General features: G+C 43.1%; 2 protein-coding genes across 7 annotated transcripts; both read right to left on the bottom strand.

Annotated features, from left to right (window-relative positions):
* Positions 1–600: 600 nt before the first annotated feature.
* Positions 601–2,918, bottom strand: phlda1 (pleckstrin homology-like domain, family A, member 1). Its single transcript, XM_029461629.1, has 2 exons — positions 1,507–2,918; positions 601–875 (listed from the first exon to the last, which is right to left on the bottom strand). Exon 1 carries the CDS (start codon positions 2,710–2,712, stop codon positions 2,251–2,253), a length of 462 nt encoding a protein of 153 aa, XP_029317489.1. The 5' UTR covers positions 2,713–2,918; the 3' UTR covers positions 601–875; positions 1,507–2,250.
* A 716-nt stretch (positions 2,919–3,634) lies between these two features.
* On the bottom strand, positions 3,635–19,542 carry nap1l1 (nucleosome assembly protein 1-like 1). 6 transcript variants are annotated; one of them, XM_029461628.1, is made up of 16 exons: positions 19,422–19,542; positions 15,705–15,743; positions 14,720–14,808; positions 13,856–13,958; positions 12,205–12,346; positions 10,759–10,851; positions 10,028–10,156; positions 9,838–9,909; positions 9,618–9,757; positions 9,219–9,364; positions 9,096–9,115; positions 8,781–8,903; positions 8,521–8,553; positions 8,206–8,256; positions 7,168–7,204; positions 3,635–5,394 (listed from the first exon to the last, which is right to left on the bottom strand). In XM_029461628.1, exons 2-15 carry the CDS (start codon positions 15,719–15,721, stop codon positions 7,199–7,201), a joined length of 1,164 nt encoding a protein of 387 aa, XP_029317488.1. In that variant the 5' UTR covers positions 15,722–15,743; positions 19,422–19,542; the 3' UTR covers positions 3,635–5,394; positions 7,168–7,198. The 6 variants fall into 6 exon arrangements, with proteins under 6 accessions (XP_029317488.1, XP_029317481.1, XP_029317483.1 ...); XM_029461621.1 differs by lacking the exon at positions 7,168–7,204; XM_029461623.1 differs by lacking the exon at positions 7,168–7,204 and having other exon boundaries at positions 3,635–5,391.
* Between the last annotated feature and the right edge of the window lie 4,546 nt (positions 19,543–24,088).

The raw sequence follows: 24,088 nt of genomic DNA, 5'->3' as shown, positions 1-24,088 counted from the left end.
TGTACTCTGTACTTTTCCCCTTTGTTTTTGGTTATCAATTCGAAGTAGTGTTGGTTTCCTTCAAATTTAAACTACAGCACAAAACAGTGGTATATTGTACCGATCCACTGAGATTTATTGCAACCAATTAAATTTTCTTTAGCGCAGTCAACATAAGAAAAACTCACTCTGCATGTTACTTCGGCTAATTACAATATAACCTGGCTCTCCACTGTGGCCACTGAAAACAACCTGGGGGTTAAATCTAGTATATTTTAAGACTCACAAGAAAGCAGGAGATCGCTTAGTTCTCTATGAATGCCTGAATGATTGATGCACACAATGAAAACACTAAGATGCACTGTGGCTATTAAATCAAGCAATCAAATGAGTCATGCCGGTTTCTCAGCAGATATCGATAGTACTGTATAGTATAGTATAGTGAGAGCTGCATCTCTGCACAAGGGAGAAAACGTACCGAAATGATTCTTTGGTTCAGTTGATAAATTAAGTGATCGAACTAACCTTCAGCAACCATCCTCACATAACTGTATGTACGCTTATTCCCAATAGACTGTGTGGAACTTGTCTCACTCCAGCAACAAACACACTGAACATTCATCAACAACATAACATTTTTTATAGAAAATATATATACATCTAATAAATAAGGGATAAACCCATCGAACAGTAGAGAACACTGGTTTTCTCACATGCTTTTTGTCCATCAGTCTTTTGTGAAATAAGTCTCTGTTGAAAAGGGGACGCTGGTTTAATGAGGACACGTGGAGGAGGGGTTCTCCTGGAGAAGGGAGGTCTGTGGTAAAGCTGCAGGGGGGGGGGAGGAGGATGCAGCCCCAGTCAATATTCATCCTCCAGCTGAGTGTCCAATTAACCTGCGGATGCAATCAATTAGACACACTGCAGCAGAGTGACGGCGCCTGACACAGGAGGCAAAACTGAAGTCAGTTGAAATAGGACTCAATAAAACGGGACTTCAGGCGGCTCAGTCCACCTCAACAGTCTGGATCAAACCTTTGACGACAACTCACACTGACATGGTGGAGAAACTGTTTCCTCTCCCTATATGTGGAGGTTTTAACTGAGGATACATTTATTCCTTACAACAAATAATCAGACATGTATGAGCGAGCGCAGCAGCGCCATATAGCCAGGGGTTTAAACAAATGCTCTAAACCAGGTTTTAAACATTTAAATGTCATTTTGTCTTAAAGAGACAAGGAATACAATTAGAAAGTCTCCATATTTGATCAATTTAGCATCATTGTGTGTACTTATGTTACAAAGCCTTCTCTACACCAGTAATAGTTTCAGTGGGAAGATACTGAATCATTTATTAAATAGATTTGTTGGCCTCAAAATAACTAAAACTAACTAAAAGAGGTTCTGAGCAAAGTCCATCTAAAAGAATCATATTTGGAAAATTGTGCTTCTTAAAAAAAATCAGTAAGTGTTTAGTTCATTAATGTTTTCATGGGTTGAAACATCAGCGTGACAACAACTCACCGTGTGACAGAGAGCCACGTGCATGGAAATGTAGTCCAGAGACACAAAGAAGTTTATTTCACTGACCAGTCTGAGCTGCCACACACACCAGGTTGGAGTGTCAGAGCCACTGTATGTGCATAAAGTGAAAACATCGGGGATTCAGCTGCTTTGAACTTTGTGCGCAATCCGTGCGTTTTAACGCGTAATTTAGAGTCAAATGTTACTAGTTTTCAACACAGTGGACTTAAACATGTTCCGATATTGATTCACTAAATCTCATTTTAGATGGATTATATAAACAAATATTCATGTTTCCAGTTTTGATGTAAAGTAATTACGCGACATCTCTTGATCTCCACGCGTAAAGACATGGAAGGATGAGGAGATGCCCTCCGTGTATGGAAATATCAAACCTGCCTGAGAATGGATATCCAGAACATTTTCCTGCGGAGGATTTCACCTCCACGAGGGGGACATATGGGCAGGCCTGCAGCAGAGGCTCTCAAACTTTTCTTTACGACATAGTAAATCCACATTTTGTACGATTTCAGAATATTCTCTGTGAGGGAAGAGTGTAACCTATGGTGCAAACAGACGTCTTCAGTCATTGCACAAATATCCAGGGAATAAAACAGAAACACGGGTCCGTGTTCAGCAAGGGGATCCCCAGGTGGCCCCGTACCTGGGGACCCTTCAATCTCGCTTTCTCTGCAGCCGTTTTACCGCTAAAGGTGCACCAATGTCCGCGGGACTCGTCGCAGGTCACGCAACGTTTGGCGAGCTGCGGACCGTCTTCTGTCCGGGCATCTGCACCACGAGCAGCTGCTGCTTCTGGCGGGTGGACTTGACGGCCAGGATCGCCTGCCGGTTCTTGTACTGGACCATCTGCAAGGTGATCTCCGCGTTCCAGCCCTCGTCCTGCGGGCACCTGAAGTCGATCTCCTTGCCCTCCATCATGACCACCGTGAAGTAGACGTATTTGCTCTTCCGCTCCACGCAGTCCACCGTCTTCATGTTTGCAAAGTGCAGCTCCTTGACTTTGCCCGCGTCCCCGCCGCCGTGGTGCGGCTGGTGGTGCTGCGGCTGGTCGTGCTGTTTGGGCGGCAGCAGCAGCACGCCGTCCTCGGTCAGGACGCAGTGCTTCTTCTTCCAGAGCTGCAGCAGCCCGTCGCTCCGCTTCTCCAGCAGACCCTCCTTCAACACCTTCCTCTCGTTTTCCAGCATCTTTCACCAGGACGCTTCAGGCTGGTTGTGCACAGACGGACGGCTGTCTATCCCGGAGCAGGCTGAGGCATGAGCTGCTGCTGGAACTGCGGTGAGTAGTACTGGTTGTAGTGGAGGCTGCCTGCCTGTCTGCCTGTCTGTCTGCTGGTCACAGCGTGCGAGGGGGGTTTGGGAGTGGGAGGGGTCTGCTGGAGGTGCACCGCCCCCCTCAGTGGCACCCAGCCTCCAGAGACAGTCTACTACTGAGAGGGTTTAAAGCCCTTTAATGTTGGACATTTGTATTTAAAAGTCTACCTTGATAAGTGACATTTTTTTAAAAGTCTTTGCTTAAAACATTATTTCTATAGGAAACCCTTGTTTTCGATGCCTGATGATCAACAGTTGTGTTGCCATTCTGCGTATCATGTCTTGTTATCAGTTACTTTATTTTGTATGGTTTGTGCTTTATTCTAAAGTATTTTGCGATACGTGCTATAAAATAAATCAAATGTATTAGAATAATACCCAAATACACAGAACAGTTGAGATGCTGAGTTATATTCAAGTCTTACAGCAGCAGAAAATGGAAATATTTAAGTACCTTAAACTTTTACTCCCCTTCCATCACTGGATGTTTTAAGGCCATTATATTTTATATTTGTATCACTTACTAAATCCACCTCCTGACTGAAGTCTGCTCACTGACTTCATTACACACCGGCTCCGTGCAGGTCAGTCCAACACAGCAGTAGCGCCCTCCTCTGGCCGGTGGTGGTGCAAATAATATTTCTAAACCTCCAGTTTAAGGATCAGCAGCTGCATGTTCAATGTTTATACATATTTCATGTCTACAACTATAATAACAATATCCATGTACGTGTTTCATATGTAAACATCTCCAAGACACTGAAAGTACACAACACAAAACGAGTCGACCACGAGACATGTTTAACCAATTTATTCATGAACATACACGTACAGTTATTGAGTACATTAGTATTTTTGTAGCATAGCATTTTGCCTCGACAACAGCTGCTCAGAAGGACCTACACAAACCTGTCACGTCCTTTTCCAATGAACATGATCTGAATACTCCCTGCAGAATGAGCAGTACCATGGCTCTCCACCGCGGACACGATGCTGCCCAACACAACCAACACTTGGCTGTTTTCACAACTAAAAGGCATTAAGAAAGGAGTGGGAGGGAGGCAGGCTACGGTTTCTTCTCGGTCCCCCTCCTGGCTCTAAGTATTGCTCTAACATGCGTCCCTGTGGCCTTCTGGGTAACAAAGGAAGGTGTTTGGGGAAGGAGGGAGGGAGGTGGGTCATTGGCCAACACAATGGCCTTATCACGCTTCCCCTTTCTTTCACAGTGATAGAAATGAACTCAGACCTCGGGGGCTGAGGTCGGTGTGAGTTACCCACCAGTCATGACTTGGTGACACGAGAGGTAAAAAGGGTCCACAGACGCGTGAAAACCTGGTTTGGACTTTTCTTTTTTCATTCGCTGTGCTACATCTGCCCGACCCTGCTCCTACAAAGCCTCTCTGAACAGGCCAAGTGGGCCTCCCCCAGTAAGAACTCTCCACAGAGCGGGGTCACAGCACTGCCCTCCCCCCCGTGCCGGTTTAGGCAAGGGGCATCAAACTAAGTGCTGCTTACAAGGAGAACTCAGACAGCTAACCAATGATAGGATGCCACCGGTACACCACAGTAGTACAAAGTGCTATAGAAGAGACAGCGCCACTGCGAGGAGCCTGAAGCACCGGGTTACTGGGGCTGGGTGACGCCCCCACCAAACTGTCATCCTAAGAATCCTCTGGAATGTTAAGACTCGCCCGTGCTGCATCGAGCCCTGGGAGCGACCACTGATGTGACAAAGAGGTCGAAACAAACTTCATCTGTGTTCATATTAGACGAGTGTGTTCAGTTAAAGTGAAGAGAGCTTCACCCACCGGCCAGTCTGCTCACTGGAATGTAGTGAGAGTGGAAAGTAGTTGAGCACAAGTGCCTCAGGAAGTGGCCAAAATCACCAACTCTGCATCCCGCGCTCAGCCAGATTAGATAAACTGGAATAGACTCCCGGCTGCAGGTCTCTCATCTGTCCTCCACCCCAGAGCTGGAAATGCTACAGTGCTTTCACACGTGCTAAAGGCCCCACTAAGAATATAATATTCACCTGGGACACCCAGAACCGACCAGCCAGGGACTTTGGTAGGAGGAAGCGGAAGGGGGGGTGGGGGGTAAATTGACATTGCCATGATGCAGTCTAAACCACAGCTGTTGTCTAAGAGCAAATACAACAAAAGACTTCACAAGAACTCAAACTAGTTTTAGCAGTGAAGAAACAAGTTCATGCTTTTTGAGTTTTTTTTCCTGTTTTCTATCTATTGTACAGAGAAGGAGGAAGAGAAGGAAACAACAGGTCTAGTAAAATACTATGTATATTGAGCCGCAGCTCCCAGTATATTACCGTAGGTTTTGTAACAAAAATCGTGAAACTTTTTTTTTCTTCAAATTCTCTACCAAGAAAAATACAAAACATTATAAGGCGGTAAGTAACTATTTTTTTATTTATTTTTTAATCTGGTTTTTTTTTTTTTCTTCTTTTAATTTGAGAAGCCGTTACAGTGCAGTTGATCCTCAAGGCAGCCGGGCCAGGCTTCACTGCTGCTTGCACTCAGCTGGGGGGGCTGCTTCCTTCTGTGGGAAATCACAGGAGGGGTTGTTAAGAAGAAAAAACACTCCAACACACACACACACACACACAAAATCACACCGCAAAGCAGCTTCAAGACTTAAAACATTCAACAAGCTGCTAAAAACATAAAAGATCTAAAAAGTTCCTCCAGACTGATTTGAACACAAACATAACTGACAGACGTGGGGATGACGACACTTTCAGACTCTGCTGTGGTCATGTGATCAGGACAAAGAGCTGCCTGGTACAAACACTCTGTAGGTGACCGTTAGCTTAGCACAAAGACTGGAGTACAGAAGCTCTAAAGATATTTACATTGTATCTGCACAAAACACACAAGGTTTGTACTGACGGCCTTTTTTTTTAGTTTTCAGATGAAGTTTCTAATGTCTGGATATTTTATGACATCCTAAAATAATAAATCTTCAATTTGAATAAAAATGAGTCATGATTAACTCTTTACATTAAACCACCTTTAATATATTTATTAATATAACTCAGTGTCTGTGTGCAACAGTTTCAGAAGTGCGTTGAAAGTGGTTTTGAAACTAAATGTCAACAGTTAAGCTTGAAATGAGTACTTCCATCTTTTTTCAATAAATGTCGACTTTTGGACTTAAAGCTCTGGAGTTATTGGAAACTTAGAAATCCAATTCTACAAGTAGTATAATAATAATAATACAATTATTGCAACTGTAGTGAGTCTAATCTTTAGCTGCAACTGTGCAAACACCAGAATTCTAATGTCAACATGATGAAGCCCGACACACACGTCACTCAGTCTTTGTGAAGCTACGCTTTTGGCTCCAGCTTCATATCAAGTGAAGCATATTCTCCACTTAATGTTTGTTTCTTTAAGTTTCTATATAGAACAATCAATGCTGATTAAATAACAGATTGTTCAGGAGATTCTTGGGAAGGGAAACTACATATTTGAGAAAGAGCTTTAAAAACAGAGACATCTGCAAAAGGTGTTTATTTTGCAGCTGCAGGAGAATAAACACTTCAACAGAAGCTCATTGTGCTCCAATCAATAAGGAAACACTCGAGTAAACAAGAGCCCATCATCCTCCAGCAGACGCTCGACACTGAAGCTGACGGCACTCTGACTCAGTGTGAGGTCATTTAAGAAGGTGTGAAATACATTTGGCCGAGGCTGAACTCTGACAGTCGAGTCCAAATATAGTGCCAGACGAGATTGTACAGCTCTGCTTCTCCTGCAGACTGATGGCCGCATGCTGAAACGCTTCAGTCTTTGTTGTTTTTTTATCAGCTGCAAGTTATCAACTTTCTTACAAAAACCACCATTACTGCAGAAAGCGCCGGCTCCCCCAGAGAGACGACTCACAACTCTACAACTCCATTATACCGACATAATAAAAGCAGATTTATGGAGCACTCGAACAGAAAGGAGCGTGATGATGTTCACATGGAGAACAAACACAAACAAAACACAGAATTACTGCAGACATCTCATCCTGACAAACTCAAAACTCGCCTGCGTGTGAAGTTCAACAAGGTGGAGCGAAAAGAAAAGGAGGGCTGGACTAGCTTCAACATACAGAAATAATACAGGTGCAAATGCAGAACTGAAGCTACGGGTTAACGTAAACAACAACAACCGGTGGGTTAGTAACTCGGGAGGGTGCAGCACGGCGGCGGGGGGGTGCAGAGCGATGGATGGAGGATGGAAAAACAGAAGGAAAATGAAAGCAAAAACCAAAACTGAGGGTGGGGGGGTGGTAGTAAGCTGACAATTCACAAGCTGTACCTACCAGGATAGGGTTATTTTTCTACTGTCATCACTTAAACCTAGTGAGGAAAAATTTAAAGAATAGCTGACAAGATGCCAAAGTGACCGGAGATGAAGCAACATTTATGAATAGGAGAAACACAAAAAAGCAAAACTAGCAGAATACAGAATGTCAAAGACGTTTTCGTTTTTGCAAAGAAGCAGGTCATGCTCGTTTATAGCGTGTCCAGCGTACAAGCTGCGGCAGTGACACGCACACACCAGTGTGTGCACATCTCATGGTGGACACACTCGTGTGCACATCTCATGGTGGACACACTCATGTGGTGGACACACTCGTGTGCACATCTCATGGTGGACACACTCGTGTGCTTTTCATTCGTCTTATTGTTGCTTGAAATATATTTGAGCTTGCATAGCTTTTCTTCCGACTACATTACCTCCATCATGAAGGCAGTGAAGCAGAAACTAATCCGTGAACAAACAGTCTGCAGGAGAGGACATCTTTATCTCAGTGAACTTAATAAACTTCTGCTATTAATTGTGTGTCTCCTACACAAAGTGCATTTGAATGGAGGTCAAAATATTGACTTGATTAAAATGAATATTGTTCATGTGGGTAAAACTTCACCGTGTACTCGTCCTTCTCTTTAAGGCACACTGGATCTGTGCTGCTCAGGGTTACGGTTCAGGTTTTAGTAACATGCAGCAGTCATTCTGAAATACAGGTTCAAGACGCTGAAGAAGAAGATCTACTGCGAGGGTTTGTTTTAGGGTCTGGAAGCCAAATCAAGAACAAAGTAAAAGCTGAAGCAAACCAAACGCTGGTACAATGAGATGCATTTGACAGTATGTATTCTGTATGTTGAACTCTGACAGCTGTTCTCTACCTGCAGCTCAGGTGTAATGCAAAACCTCTCACTGTAACATTAAACTTCAGAGAGATCAATGGCCTACAGTGAGAGCTGCGTTACTGCGAGAGAACGCTGAGCCAAAGAAGTTGAGAAGAGCTGAGTCAGGACTTTCTCAGGACACCAGATCTTAGAGGATGTGATCTCACCTTGGGGTCGTAGTCGGGGTCGTTCTCCTCGTCAGCCTCCTCCTCTCCTTCCTGAACACAGAACAACTTCAGACTTGTGTGCAACACAACACTAAACACACGTAAATCATCTACAAACAGTAAACTAAGAGTTAAATTGGTCTTAAAACTGGATTAAAAGTCAGTTTATGAAGCTTCTGGCAGACAAACGCTGACGCTCTATATCAGAGCAGATGAAACACGCGCCTTCATTAAAAGGATTTCTGAGTTTAGAAATAATGAGTACACAACTCAAAACGTACAACAGGTCGTTTACACATTATAAAATAGTCTTACCTCATCGTCCGCCTCCTCTCCCTCCTCATCGTACTGTAAAACACAAACATGAGGATTAGCGACAACCAACATTAACATGGCTGAATGTTATTTCACCCAAAATTATATTTAACAGCCACATATAATACCTTTAGAACAGCTGATTATCTTAATTACTAAAAAGCAAACTAATGAAACAAAATACATCTCTCCCAACACATTACCAGCTTAGTTTAAATATAACTAAAGCTAAGCCAAAGAGATTCGACGTGAACACTCACATCGTCGTCGTCGTCCTCGATGGCCTCTCCTGTGAAGTAGAGCACAGCCCGAGGAACGATACGCTCACGGATGAAGTGGCCAATTTCAAAGTCTGCAGCCAGAACCGCCTCCGAGTCCTCGTCCTGCAGACAGATGGGTCCGTTTAAACATTTAACGGCAAAGAGCACCGCTCTGAACATTTGGTCAGATATGTACTGAACTCCATTAGCAGGAAGTTCTTTGTGATGTTTTCTTCTGAAGAGTTACGTTATCGTTTGTGTTGCTTAGTGCTCAACATAAAGACAACAAGGAATGTGATGAGGAGAGACACTTACCAACTCTCCACTTTCTGGAACTGTAAACAAGTGGAGAGAGTTAAAGTTAGTTAACGGATCATTTTATAAAATACTAAATCAACTGGCCATCTGAACCCTGGCGGAGGCTCAACGTCTTCTTACCCTCTGGGGGGGTGAAGAAGTTGAAGAAGGAGTCGTTGGGGACGGTTTTGGTGACAGTCCTCACGGTGCCGCGGCCCTTGTGCTTCTGTTTCTTCTTGATTGTTTTCAACGTGACGTTCTTGCCCTTCGTCCACTCAATCGTGCAACTGTGGTGAAACACGAGGACGCAGATCAGTATCCCAACAACGTTAATCTAAAACACATCTTGGGTTGTATTTTAGGAATCTAGATTATCCACATATAAAGTAAATGACCTTATAAACAGAACAGAAACTAACAGCAGTGTAGTGCAAACTGCTGGCAAATTAAACTATTTCATGACAGAATTTAAAAACCTGCCCAATGTCACAACATATTTCTGATTTGTACGGCTGACTTCAGGCCGGGCGCTGCGCTCACCCTGTGCAGCACATGATCTCGGGCCCGTCGAAGGAGAACGGGTCGTTCTCGTCGGGCTCTGACCTCATCTTGTAGGTTTTCGTCAACACTGTGTTTGTGAAGAAGTCGTTGGGCTCAAAGAGGAACTCTAACGTGAAGCTCTGAAGAACAAAAAGAAAATCAGTTAGATGGCTCAACGTTAACCGGCTCAAGACGTCTGACACGAGTCATGTTCACTCACCATGGGCTGTCCTGGGTCAGAGAACTTTACTTTAATATCTTGTAAATGTTTAAGGATGGGCTCATCGTGTTCCTGAGGAGAGAAAGAGCATCCTGCATGTGTGTTTGTTGTAGGAATATAACGCACGTTCTACACAACCTAATCCTGCAGGGGGCGGCAAACCCTGATGTTTGGTTCTGGATGAACCTACCTGCAGCATGTCGCTGAGCAGGTCCACGTTTTTGAAAACAGTTGACCAGAACTCGGGGATGCCTTTGGGGTCTTCCTTCTCCTCGTCCTTCTTCTCTTCCTCCAACTTCGCCTTCTCCTTCATCTCATCCTAGTTGAGAGAATTTCTCTTCAAAATAATGCTCGCTGAGGAATTTCTCTTTACACACATCATGCATTGAGTTTAACACCTACACAAACACAAACACAGCACTTCACGAGGATTACAGGAAAAACAGCCTGAAACGAGCTCCAGTTAAGGATCAAAAACCTGCACGGAGAAGTGAAGTCAGCGAGTGATTAAAGTTCTTTATTCATGGTTGCTACAGTTTAAGGTAAGTTAAGAGTTAAGACTATAAATGTCACTTGAACAGCTTAACTATTATTCCTGATTAGAGAGGCTTTTGGTCAATTTTCAAAAATACAATTAAGCAATTATTGAGATTTTAAATTGCAATGTCACACAATTTATAAATTCCTAATTCCCTTATTTTAGCATTTAAGACTTTTAAAAGATTTATTTATTTTTAGATTCATGAATTTAATGCCTTTTAAGACTCTGCAGGAACCGGAGATTAGCTGCATGCAGTTTTGCCAATTTGGGAAGTGAAGCTTATTCTGTTCTGGGTGAGACTATAAAATTCATGCACGAAATGAAAGAAAAAGCAGAAAGTGTTCAGACAGGAAGCATGCAGGTGTATAAGTCACCTGTACCTTCTTACTTACTGTCAGCTCTTCCTCCTCATCTGCCTTCCACTCGCACTCCTCATCTGTGGGCTCATAAGCTGCTTTCACGATGTCACTTCTCTGGAACGAAGAACAGGAAAAAAACCATTCAAACTGAGGTGGACCATCAATACAGGGACCACTGAGGTGGACCATCAATACAGGGACCACTGGGGTGGACCATCAATACAGGGACCACTGAGGTGGACCATCAATACAGGGACCACTGAGGTGGACCATCAATACAGGGACCACTGAGGTGGACCATCAATACAGGGACCACACTGGGTGGACCATCAATACAGGGACCACTGGGGTGGACCATCATTACAGGGACCACACGGGTGGACCATCAATACAGGGACCACTGGGGTGGACCATCAATACAGGGACCACTGAGGTGGACCATCAATACAGGGACCACTGAGGTGGACCATCAATACAGGGACCACTGAGGTGGACCATCAATACAGGGACCACTGAGGTGGACCATCAATACAGGGACCACTGAGGTGGACCATCAATACAGGGACCACTGAGGTGGACCATCAATACAGGGACCACTGAGGTGGACCATCAATACAGGGACCACTGAGGTGGACCATCAATACAGGGACCACTGGGGTGGACCATCAATACAGGGACCACTGGGGTGGACCATCATTACAGGGACCACTGGGGTGGACCATCATTACAGGGACCACTGGGTGGACCATCATTACAGGGACCACACGGGTGGACCACTTGGTGGACCATCATTACAGGGGCCTCTCAGGGAAGTCGACTCTTCTTGCAGAGCCGGGTAGACCTCACTTGATAAACATCGTCATTACTGCAGAGTCCAATTGCGGTTTAACAATTTCCTCTCCAACTAACGGTGCAATTCCAATGAAACAGTCAGGTTCAACATTACATCGTACACATTTCAAGACTCTGGCCATGCATTCAGGAAATGTCACAATGTTGGTTTATGTTCATGTAAAAAGGTCCCTGGGGTTGAGACGCTTCATTTAAATGCATTGGATCTCAAGGTTAAGCTTTTACAAGTGTTTCTTAAGAATGAATATGAGATTGCACAGTCTGTGTTGGAGAGATGTGGCTAATTTAGCAGTGACCTCCGACCTGTTCCTCTATAGAGGACGAGTAACTGTTAGGTTATTTAAGCCTTCTGTTGCAAGACATGTTGTGTCATTATGTCGCCTCGCAAAAGATAACACAGCACACTTAGAGAGAGAATGCATCAACCATGTAATGTTTGCATCAACTGAACAAAGGTTCATGATTCTGTGTGATGCTAATCTTTCAATCTAACTGCATCTAGAATTACACAGAATTTCATCCTTACAGAAATTATTTTGCAACAGAGGTGCACAAAAACCATATAACTGCAAAAATACTGCAGTTCACAATAAAGAAAGTGTCTAACTGACGTACTTTGTCGAAGAGGGGCTGGTAGAGGGCCGCGTACTTTCTCTCCAGTTCATGTACTTCTTCGTAGAACTTGGCCTCAATGTGGGCACATTTGACCTGCAGGTTCTTGAGGGCGTTCACACGTCTCTTTACAACCTTCGGTAAACTGAGAGGACACATGAACAAAGATGAGAACACAATCCTGGCAGAGTTCAGTCTGCAAATAAAGTACACAAATTAAATTAAGTTTTCACAGCTTTAGAGGAGAGCAACTCTCCCCAGAGGATGTAGAATAAGTGAGAGGCCTCGCACACTAAACAAACTGAATCTGTTCACAACAGGTTTACTGAGATTTACTTCATTAAACGAGAAGAAATTATGTCTCACGTGTACGTGTAGAACGTATAGATATACGTGTAGATTTACTGGTTCATTCATGTCCTGGTTCGTGGTGCGGATGATGCAGTTTGTTCATGGTTAAAACAAACCTTATGTAACTAGTGTCGGCCATTTACTAAATTATATACCAAGAAACTCAAAACACTTCAGAGCTAAAGCTAGAAAACAGAAATATATATATAGCTTAAAATAGCTACAAGTTTCAACAATCGGCCCCTTTGCATGTTTAACTAAGTTTAATTAAGTTTAAGCCTTAACTATCAAACAAGTTATTCTTGATGAGTAATTTAGAGCTGCAGAGTCACGTTTCTCTGCACCATCCTGGCAGGGGGATGCCTGTTTAGTCCCAAGTGCTGGGATGTTGTAACTGTTGACTTTGTTGTTGACTGCTAAACACTTGACACGTTGATCAAAGAGCTGCCTGCTGATGGTTCTGCTGAGAAGAGGATCCGTGGGTGGCACAGCCCGCAGCAGACGCGAGACTACCTTCACTACAGCGTCTCAGACAGACGGTCACGGACTCCACCGCTGCAGTGTCGGCCCAAATGACCAATCACCTCAAATTATATTTACATGAGGGCACAATGGTTGGCTACTCATTAGGAAACTGTCTGAAATTACCACCAATCAAAATTGAGCTGAACAATGGCTTTATTTAACCGGCTGCCTGTGAAGCGGTGCCAGTTTCCTCTCGCTTCTGCTATTGAGATGATTAGTAATTGACCCAACATGGCTGAGACTTGACTTCCTCATGTAAACAGCTCAGCGTTACCACAATGAAACCTGACTGGAGCCTCTGAATTAAACTTTAATGTCCCCTCACCTCTGGCTTGATCTTTTACTGGAATATTGATGCTAACCATGAATATCACTTTAACCTCATTTGCATAAAAACATTGCTACTCAACAAGGTGCATCCACCACTTAGAAAAGGAATTACCATGCAAGTATGCAATTGGCAAGCAAGAGCATCCACATACCAGCCGAATGTGAGAAAATAATTATAACCTCTGATTCAACAGCACGGTTAAAAACCACTGCGCAAGTTAGAGCTTCACTTTAAAAACAAATATTTACATGTTATGTTTTATGCTGCATCTATTTTAGACAAATTAAAGATGTTAAATGTTAAACGTTTTAATTTTTGCCAAAAAGTTTCACATAAGATGCCGAGTCCTTACAGAAACGAAACATCTGAACTAAGACGGCTGTAGAAGAGGACAAGCTGCATAAAATGTTTCAAGAACTTATGACGAATAATAAGATGATCTCTCACCTCTCCATGTAGCCTGACGGCGAGCCGTTCAGACCGTCCAGCCTCTCCTGGAGCGCAGCCAGGATCTGTGGATTCTGCATCATCTGCACAGTCAGCTGACGAGCTGTGAACAAACACATGGAATCAATTCTGCAGCATGAAAACATGCTTTTGATCAAAACTGAACTGAAATTTCAGTATACTGGTTCCATCCATATTTTCAAATAAATGGAGTCTGAATAAACGTGATGGGTTGACATTGCTGTATAACTTCCACATATCTTGTGGGTCCCTCAGAGTTTGGTGTCTTGATGTGCGAATGATGTGTGAGGTTTCCTAATGGAAGTTTGCACTGCATGTTGGTCCTAACTGTGTATTACTCCATTTATAATCTCCCACCAGCATGCAGACCTCATGTAAAGCTTTGCCGAGTGTGGTCGGTGACTGATCATTCGTAGACAGCCTTCTTTTTAAGTCTGGCTTTTAAAGGTGTTAAAAATAGACGAGGCCAAACAGCCATCTATATCTATCCACAATGAGCCAGAAGGAGGCTAATATATGAGAAACCTTCTAAATCATTTATTGAGTATCAAAAGGATGCATAAACAGCATCAAGATCCCAAAATAAAAACGGATTAGTGCCTCACAGCTCTGAACTACAGTTCAACATCATGTCGTGCAAATAACTTCTCAGTGTGAGTACCAGCAAGAGGCACACAGTCCAGGCTGTTACTCGGCTACTGGAACTACTTTTACACACCTGATTGATTAAAAACTTAATTTAGGACATTTCAGATCTAAACCATCTGCACAAATTCACACAAGACAGTCGATAACTAAACTTCTGTAAGATCTGTACTGGAGCAGTGTTGCAGAGACGCTTACCTTTGCTGTTTTCATCTTCTCCCGTTTCCTCCTCTTCCACTTCCTCCACATCCTCCATATCTGCCGGGTCCATCTCCGCCTGGTCTTTGCTGCTCAGGGAGACAGAGGGGGAAGAACACAGATGGAAGGTCAGTCGTGCACAGATGTAACGCTGGCCACTTAATACTTCTGGCATTTTTAGGTTTAGTCTTTCAATGAGTTTGGTCCTCCCTGCTGCTTCGATGCACAAATATTGAACTCCTTTTTCATTACGAAAAAATAATTGCCTGGTTAAACTGAAATTAAACTGGGAAACGAGAACAAAGTATTCAGAAAAAATTCAAATTCACAACTAAAGCTTGGAAAAAAAAAAAAAAAAGCACGAGTACTGTAATGGACTGTGAAAATAAACAACAGCTGCAGCTTCCCCAAGGGCGCTGTTGGTAATAGTTCAGTCATATTCTCAGACAAAATACAATTCTATGTAAAACTGAGTGTGTTTTTCACCCACGATGCTGCTGCAAGCACTAAAACATGACACCCTGTAAGATGCAGTGCAGGAGAGCTCAATATGACACAGCTTCAACAGCATGACCTCAACGACCCGTCAGTCTGCGGCACAATGTGAAAATCAATGGCTAACAGTGAACGGGTGTGTGAGACGGTTGTTTGACAGCCACTCCTGGTGAAAGGATGATCAGGTCCATCACTTAGATGTTTATGATGTTAAACTGCCACGATGCAATCTGAGCCCAGACGTGGCGTGAAACAGCTCTAACCTTAAACTGTAGCAATAAACTAGCAACTTGCTTTCCCAGTTGCGTATGGAGAAAAAAAAAAAAAATTAATCGCTACCGCGATCTTTATCGGCTGATATTCATTAAAAATAATATGGGATCGCTCGATCAGCATTAATGCTTTCGAGTCGTGGATCCCTGATGATGCTGCATCGAGAACAACAAATCTGTGTTGAATTGGCTGGAGAGCAAGTTAACAATGTACTTACTTGTCGATGTCTGCCATCTTAGCTGAGTCTGAAGTGATGCTAAAGAGAGCGAGAAAGTTATTAGTTTAGAAGTCAGCATCACAGCATGTGTAAATAACTCGTTATTTTTAAAGATTTAAGTATCACAGATGTTAAAGTTAGTAGCATAACTCTGTAACACCACTGAAGTTGTGAGTGTTTCTGTAGTTTCAACAACAGTGACGAGTTGTAGACGATCACGTCACATTCTCCCGTTATTTCATAAATCAATAATTTAAGCATATGAATTCAAGATTTTAGAACCAGAACCTCCAGTATTTGGATCAAGAGGATAAAAGTTGCACTTGACTTAACATAAACAATGTTATAGGATTTTATAGATCGGGGCCAAACATACTTGACTGATTCGTCAGTTAATTTCACTTCACAATGAACTAAAACTATTCCCAGTTCTTGATTTGGTCACCTGTTAAACTAAACGCATGAAGGAAACCTCCCACACCTGTAAGAATCCTGCGGAAGAACATTTTAAAGCTAATCCACACCTCTCTCTCACACACACACACACGGCATATCTTATACATTGCACATTTAAATTCAATTCAAACTGATTAATAACCATATTTAGACTGAAATTAAACATTTTATTGTGAAATGTTTTTCAGCGCCATTGCCCAGCCCTAATCATACTCCTGCAAAATCTTGCTGTGTGCACTTCCACCATCCAAGAGGAAACATATAAAACATGCATATCAAAATAAAACATGCCAATAAAAAGGACCCAAACTGACAACCTGTATCCAATACAAGATCAAAGCTGAACCTTTTAAATTTATTTTTTAAAACCTAGCTGAAGATAATCATTGAGATGGTTTCAACAAACTGCTGCTGTTATATTGTCATATCAGCAACGCAGAAACATTTAAAATGTAAGAAAGTCTGCCTGTCGCTACAGAAGAGTATAAAGTTCTTTAAGACATTTTCCAGTACAGTGTGCATTAATTAAACATTAATGCATTTTCTAGTTATTATTCAAACCCTAATATGATCTTCGTACAGCGTCTTAATCCCAATTCCATTTTTTCATTATCCATCTTTTGCGTTCCTTTGTTGAATTACTGGCCGCTGTACATAGTTTATTTACAGCACGTTTCAGTAAAAAGAAAGACGCAAAAACCAAGTTGTACAGCTGACAAGATAACAACCGACTGCTAAAGCCTTCCTGAATAAGACATGTCGGACTATTTTAGGAGGACAAGAACACTGAATGCGGCAACATCAGTTTTTATGTGAAAACCTTGTTCCTGTAAGAGGAGTCGTACCGCAACATAAAAGCCAGAATTTAAACTTCACACATTAAAAACAATGAACTAACAGAGTGTGAAGGTTACAGTGTTTCTATGTATTGTGTTGCAGAGATATCTCCTGAAGTTAGCATGCTAACAGCTATATATTGGATAGTAGAACACAGTTCATTGCTTTTGAACATCAGTGTAGAGCTGAAACAATTTGTTGACAAATCAAATAGTCGATAGTTAACAATTTGTTTTTCAAGCAAAATGTCTTTTTATTTATCGCATTCAACCTCAAACTACCAACTGGGGTCCCGCAGACTCCAGAGGCAGATCTGATCTCACAGGTGCTTTATTTTATCATGTCAATTAATGACTGATCATTAATTGTTCTTAAAATCATTGTTTTTTGTTATACTTAGTGCTTTTTATACAATTATAACTACCAATGTATTGGGGTCCTGGAGGGGACCAAGTCAAAAGCACCCAACTGCAGTCTTGATATATAAAATAAAATGTTTGCAGTCCTAATTTAAAGTAAAGCACACGATCAGGGGGAGAGGGGCACGATGTTTTAAAAAAGAGAAACTGATCTCATGTGCTCTTGATTTTTGTTTTACACAATATGCAAATTAATTGACTTCCTAAAATACAATTCTGTTTCTTTTCTTCAGATGACATTACATAACTGATGACGTTTTTAAGAGATGAGTTATCCATCACCATCGTTATGTAGATTATCTGGCCTACATTCAGCCAATACAGCAAAACTATTCAACCAGAGCTGATGTGACAGTTCCCTGAGCTCAGAGCGAAGTCACGTGGCAGATCAAATGGTTTGTTCTGCCATGAGGGGAAGTGATGAAGAGCTCTGTCTGTGTGTTGACTGATGTGTGCCTTTAATGGTGTCCCATTTCTCAACAGAATGCAGCATTCTGTCATTTCTTTAATATGGAAAAGTAACTTTAAAGCTTTCACTTTTTTTTATTCAACAAAGGTCCAAATGAACAAAGGTGCTAGATGAAATAAAAGCACATGTGCCCTATATCACTCTACAATATCTAAAGTAAGATGACACCCACCTCCCCAGCCATCTTGTATTCTCTATTATCCAAATTATTGATGTGAAAGTACTGTAGGAAGCTTTTAGTTGCAGCACACATTTTGTAATACACTGTCATGGCATAAAACGTGATGTCAGGGTGTTTCAAGATGGGGTCAAAACTTGCTTTTAATGGATTTAATGGATTAATAATTGCAGGTAAGAGTTATGAGAGCATTTGTCATGAGTCACCATCTCCATGAAGATCATCTAAAAGCCTTTGAGGATAACAATTATATCTGACCTGCCCATGTGATGATGAGACCGCTACAACATTTGCACAACAGCTTCATCCAGGTTCAGTTTGGATGAAACTGCAAAGCACATACAAATAAACCTCGTATTCAGTCTCACCCCTGACACAAAAAGCCAACTAATACCAAATGGCCATTGGACAACTCAGGTTCTCTTAGACTAGTATGAACAACATTAACTACATGTGTAACAGACCTTTGACTTTCTGGGACGAACCTTTCCTTCTAATCCTGACGTGCGACCACGTGTTGCACGCTCCAGTCTAGCGAACCATCAATGACTGACAAAAAGCCCCGGGTGGGTGCCTGCCTGCTCCCTCTCTGAAGACACATTTTAAACTTCGTTTGGATCCAGCCACGTTAACCTTCCGACGTGAAACACCACATGTCCCCTCACTTCCTCCAATAACAAGTCGAGCCCTGGGCTAGTAAACAGGCTAACTTTAGCCGGCCTACCCGGTCTTGTCAGTGCACTGCCTCGATGTGTCCGGCTAACGTTTCTTAAGCTAGCTTATGTGCTACTAGCGTTATGCGCACTACTTGGGCTGAGCAAGTGGGAGGAACAGATTGGTGCCGTAGCTAGAAAATAATGTGTTATTTAGGAAGTGGTGCCAATGATCCGGTAACATGTTAAAACCATCTGTCGGTATGTCATAACACCGGCTGCCCGGTTAACCCAGCCGCTGCATCCCCAAAGTCCAGACTCCCATCCAGTTTCCCACCCTGGTATCATCCTCCAAAAAAAATTAAGGTCAAGTCCTAAAAGATATAAGACACGTGTCAACATATGTCGACAATTACAGCAAATATCAGTCGTTTAGTCGGTTGTATAAATGCAGTGATTGTCATCAGAGCCCCGGGAAACGGACGTACGTTTTAACGGCTGCTTTATTATTTTTTTAATCGCGTGCAACACACATCATGGTGGAGCCAGGCTCAATGGCTGCTGCCGTCTGACTAGCATTAGCACGGCGGAGCCGTCGTTCTCCGCCGCTGGTCATTAAAGCAGCATCCTTGAAATGTCACCTCTAAAACGACGGACACACTCGGGGCGTTGGCACCGGAGCCTTTGCCGAGTCCGGTCGCTTACCTTTGCTATGTGACCGGAGGCTGGGCTGGTGAAGCGGCGCTGCGCAGTGAAGAGGTCCCGGGGAAGAAAGACACTCCGCTCCGATGGCGGTAAAAGGAAGAGAGATCCCGCCGCCTGCGCTCATATACATCCGACGTCATCACGTAAACCGGCAGTCACCGTGGCAACGCTGTTGATGGGAGGGGCGGCGGCAAGTGTGCCCTAAAAAGGGGGGGGGGGGGGGGGGGGGGAGGCTTCATCACCACCATCATGAAACACTCCTCTTCATCACCTTTTGTATTCTTATCATTGTAATCATCTTCAGTGTGCGGCAGCGGTGAAATACATGTGAATAAACTAGTTCCATTACAAGAACTACATTCAGATTCACATTGTGATTCAAGTAGTACATGTATTTACAATGTATGTGTAGTTAACTACAAACACTTTCGGGCCATTGAAGAAAAGGAATTATTATTATTATTATTATTATTATTATTATTATTATTATTATTATTATTATTATTATTATTATTATTATTATTATTATTATCATCATCATAATCCTTTTTTTTGTTATATATATAATATAATATAATATATATATATATATATATATATATATATATATATATATATATATATATATATATATATATATATATATATATATATATATTATATAATTACAAAAAAACAATGAATTGATTATTCAAATGTCTTGGCGATAAATTTAATAGTTGACAGCTAATAGTAGTAGTAACATGGACCAACAAGAGTCCATGTGATTAAAAATGTAAAGAGTCATCCAAAGTGTTTCATGCATTTTGTATCATTGCTGTCACACCAGTGTATTAGTACGAGAAACCTCTCGTACTAATACACTGGTGTGATTACACTTACAGCTCACTCATCTTCAGTTAATGTGTTTTATTTTGTTCGGTAGCTAAAATAAATAATTTTTAAATGATAAATAAAAGCCTATAGAAGCATGGTGGAAGTCTGCATCTTTATAATAACGTGCCTTCTTCTCTGAAGTTAATCTTAGTTAGAAAAAAACAGAGAGTTAAATAAGAGCATCATCAGCATAAACTGTATTTCAGAGGGATTTCTTGTAATTGTTGCAGATCACATTGGCTCTGAAGGCAGCTTATATTTGCAGGTTTCTCACTGCTGCCATTCCGTACCACTTGAATTCAAATTGCTTTTTTCTCACCTGTCAAAACTATTAAACCCAAAAGGGAAAATGTGAGACTGAATAAACATGAGTGCATATTGCTAGCTGTCCTACAATCAAGAATGGACACTTGTGACACTCGCTTGCTCTTGACCCTCGATGAAGATCGAGAGGATCTGAGTGATTCATCCGTCAGGCAGCACCAGCCGGAGTGTTACTCACACCAGACGCACCGCTCACTGTCAGCTCTCTCTGAGAGACATCTGGCACGAGTCCAAGGGTCAGATCTGTCATCTAACGCCCTCCCCCAGAGGAAGCCCTCCCCCAGAGGAAGCCCTCCCCCCAGTGGAAGCGCCCTCCCCCCAGAGGAAGCCTTCTCAGGTGGGCCTTGTCTTGGGAATATTTCCCTGAGTCAATGCCGGCCAGTCGCATAGGAGGACCAGATAACTGGAGTTGTTCAGGGAGGATTTTCTAGCCCTGCAATGTTTCACATTACATTCATCTGAGATACATAATCGAAATGACACCGAATTACTGATGACAGGAGAAGTTTCTCAACAGAACAGTAGAAATACCTTGTTCTGCGAAACAGGAACTTGGGTTTGATGGCACATTTAGATAAAACTTTAGCAGCAATCGATTCACAGGAGACTGTTCACATATTATTCATAATTACGAGACACTTGTTTTCACCCTAAAACACATATTAATCGTGAAAAAGGACCAAATAAAAAGCAAACGTTTTGTAAGAGAAAGAGTTTCTTTATACACCCTCTGTGAACTTTATTGTGAAAAAGTTTAACTTCAACGTTTCAAATAACAACAAAGCACCTTCTCTGAATCCTCACCACTGAGTCTGCAGTTATGGAGGCAGCTTGCTGTCAGCAGGACATCTGATGAGCCTCAAACTGACAAACTGTATTTAAATTACACTTAAGTGCGGCGAGCAGAAGACGGGCAGCCAGCAGACTCTGCTCTGAGCTGCACGGGAAGAGAAGCAGCTGCACACGCCAGTGATGGAGGACTTCTCCACCGCTGCTGAGAACTACTCCTCTGTGTGGAGGTCAGTCAGCACTGTTGGCTCTGCAGCACATGCTTTACTATTCATGACACTTTGAAGGACTCTTGCCTATAAAGAATTGCAAGGAGGAGAATACCATGAAATGCCTAAATGGACTTTTTTGTTGCTACTGTTGAAATTTTCATTCCAGACCAAAGATTTAGATTTTTATTTGATGTCCATCTTGTAGATTTGATATATATCAGATATTGATTATTACTTCCTGTTTGACCACAGTGAAAGAGAGTCACTTGGGAGGGAAACTATATCTCTGTTGACTGACAAAGGTTGTGTTTCAGCAACAACAGGACATTGTGAAAACCTACACATTGATTTCCTGTGAGATCTATCAGACAAACAAAGTATAACATGAAACAAACAGATGTAGACAGTGGATTCCTAAAATTGTATAAACAAGATCGGAAAATCAGCTGTAATGTGCAGAAGGCTCCTTTAAGACTGGTGACAAGGTGCAGTGACGGTCCAAATCACAGTTTGTTCAAGTTCCAATTTTGGATCCAAGCTTGGAAACAAAAAGCATCGATCTACTTAATTACCTTCGTGGTTCAGTTTGTGGGAATGTTTCTGCATCTGAGACGCTGCTCTGGATTCTACTCTGGAACAGAGAGGCTTTCCATGCGTCACTAGAGGAGCACCAGAGAGCACAGAGCTCTGCCGCTTCTACAAGGGAAGAATGATGCTTATAATAATGCTATAAGTGGGTTCTTCATCAAATCCGGCCGGTAGTTTCTCTGTGATTCTGCTGAAAACACTTAGATGTAACCTTCGAGTTGATGGTTAGGCCTTCACCTCGAGTGGTTAAAGGGGAACTTCACCTAAATCAAGAAGTCCTTTATGTTATTTCCATGTCCTGGGAAATCTTAATCAATATTTGTGAACATGAGCTACTTTCTCTCAAGGCCAGAAACCAGAGAAGGAAGTGCCAAAGTCTGGAGCTGCTCCATAGACAATCCATCCATCCATCCATCATCTACCGCTTATCCGGGATCGGGTCGCAGGGGCAGCAGCTCCAGTAAGGAACCCCAATCTTCCCTTCTCCGGGCCACATCCTCCAGCTCCGACTGGGGAATCATGAGGCGTTCCCACCAAGTCCTGGGTCTTCCCCCGGGGTCTCCTCCCAGCTGGACGTGCCTGGAACACCTCCCTAGGGAGGCGACCAGGTGGCATCCTTACTAGATGCCCGAACCACCTCAACTGGCTCCTTTCAACGTAAAGGAGCAGCGGCTCTACTCCGAGTCTCTCACGGATGGCTGAGCTTCTCACCCTATCTCTAAGGGAGACGTCAGCCACCCGTCTGAGAAAATCCATTTCGGCCGCTTGTACCTGTGATCTCGTTCTTTCGGTCATGACCCAGCCTTAATGACCATAGGTGAGGGTAGGAACGAAGATCGACCGGTATATTGAGAGCTTTGCCTTCTGGCTCAGCTCTCTTTTCGTCACAACGGTGCGATAAAGTAACTGTAATACCGCCCCCGCTGCTCCGATTCTCCGGCCAATCTCTTCGCTCCATCGTCCCCTCACTCGCGAACAAGATCCCGAGGTACTTGAACTCCTTCACTTGGGGTAATGGCTCATTCCCTACCCGGAGTAGGCAATCCACCGGTTTCCTGCTGAGAGCCATGGTCTCAGATTTTGAGGTGCTGATCCTCATCCCAACCGCTTCACACTCGGCTGTGAACCGATCCAGTGACTGTTGAAGGTCACAGACCAATGATGCCATAAGGACCACATCATCTGCAAAGAGCAGCGATGAGATCCTCAGGTCACCGAACCGCAACCCCTCTCCTCCACGACTACGCCTCGATATCCTATCCATGAAAATCACGAACAGGATTGGTGATAAAGCGCAGCCCTGGCGGAGGCCAACATTCACTGGAAACGAGTCCGACTTACTGCCGAGTATCCGGACACAACTCTCGCTTTGGGCGTACAGGGATTGGATGGCCCTCAAAAGTGACCCCCTCACCCCATACTCCCGCAGCACCTCCCACAGTATCACCCAGGGGACGCAATGTTGACGAGGCGTGTCAACCAAGACAGCCCCTCAACACCCAAAGCCTTCAGCATTTCTGGACGGGTCTCATCAACCCCTGCGGCTTTGCCACTGTGGAGTTGTTTGACTACCTCAGTGACTTCTATCAGGGAAATTGACGATGATCCCCCATCAGCTTCCAGCTCTGCCTCTATCATAGAGGGTGTGTTATTCGGATTCAGGAGTTCCTCAAAGTGCTCCTTCCACCGGCCGATAACCTTCTCAGTCGAAGTCAGCAGGGTCCCACCCTTGCTGTACACAGCTTGGATGGTTCCTCGCTTCCCCCTCCTGAGGTGCCGGATGATTTTCCAGAAGCACCTTGGTGCCGACCAAAAGTCCTTCTCCATAGCTTCTCCGAACTTCTCCCACACCCGCTGCTTTGCCTCTGACATAGACAA

The sequence above is a fragment of the Cottoperca gobio genome, chromosome 23 (genome assembly GCF_900634415.1).
Source record: "Cottoperca gobio chromosome 23, fCotGob3.1, whole genome shotgun sequence".
Classification (NCBI taxonomy): Eukaryota; Metazoa; Chordata; class Actinopteri; order Perciformes; family Bovichtidae; genus Cottoperca; species Cottoperca gobio.
Note: the sequence above shows the minus strand (reverse complement) of the source record. Positions and strands in the feature narration are given on the sequence as shown.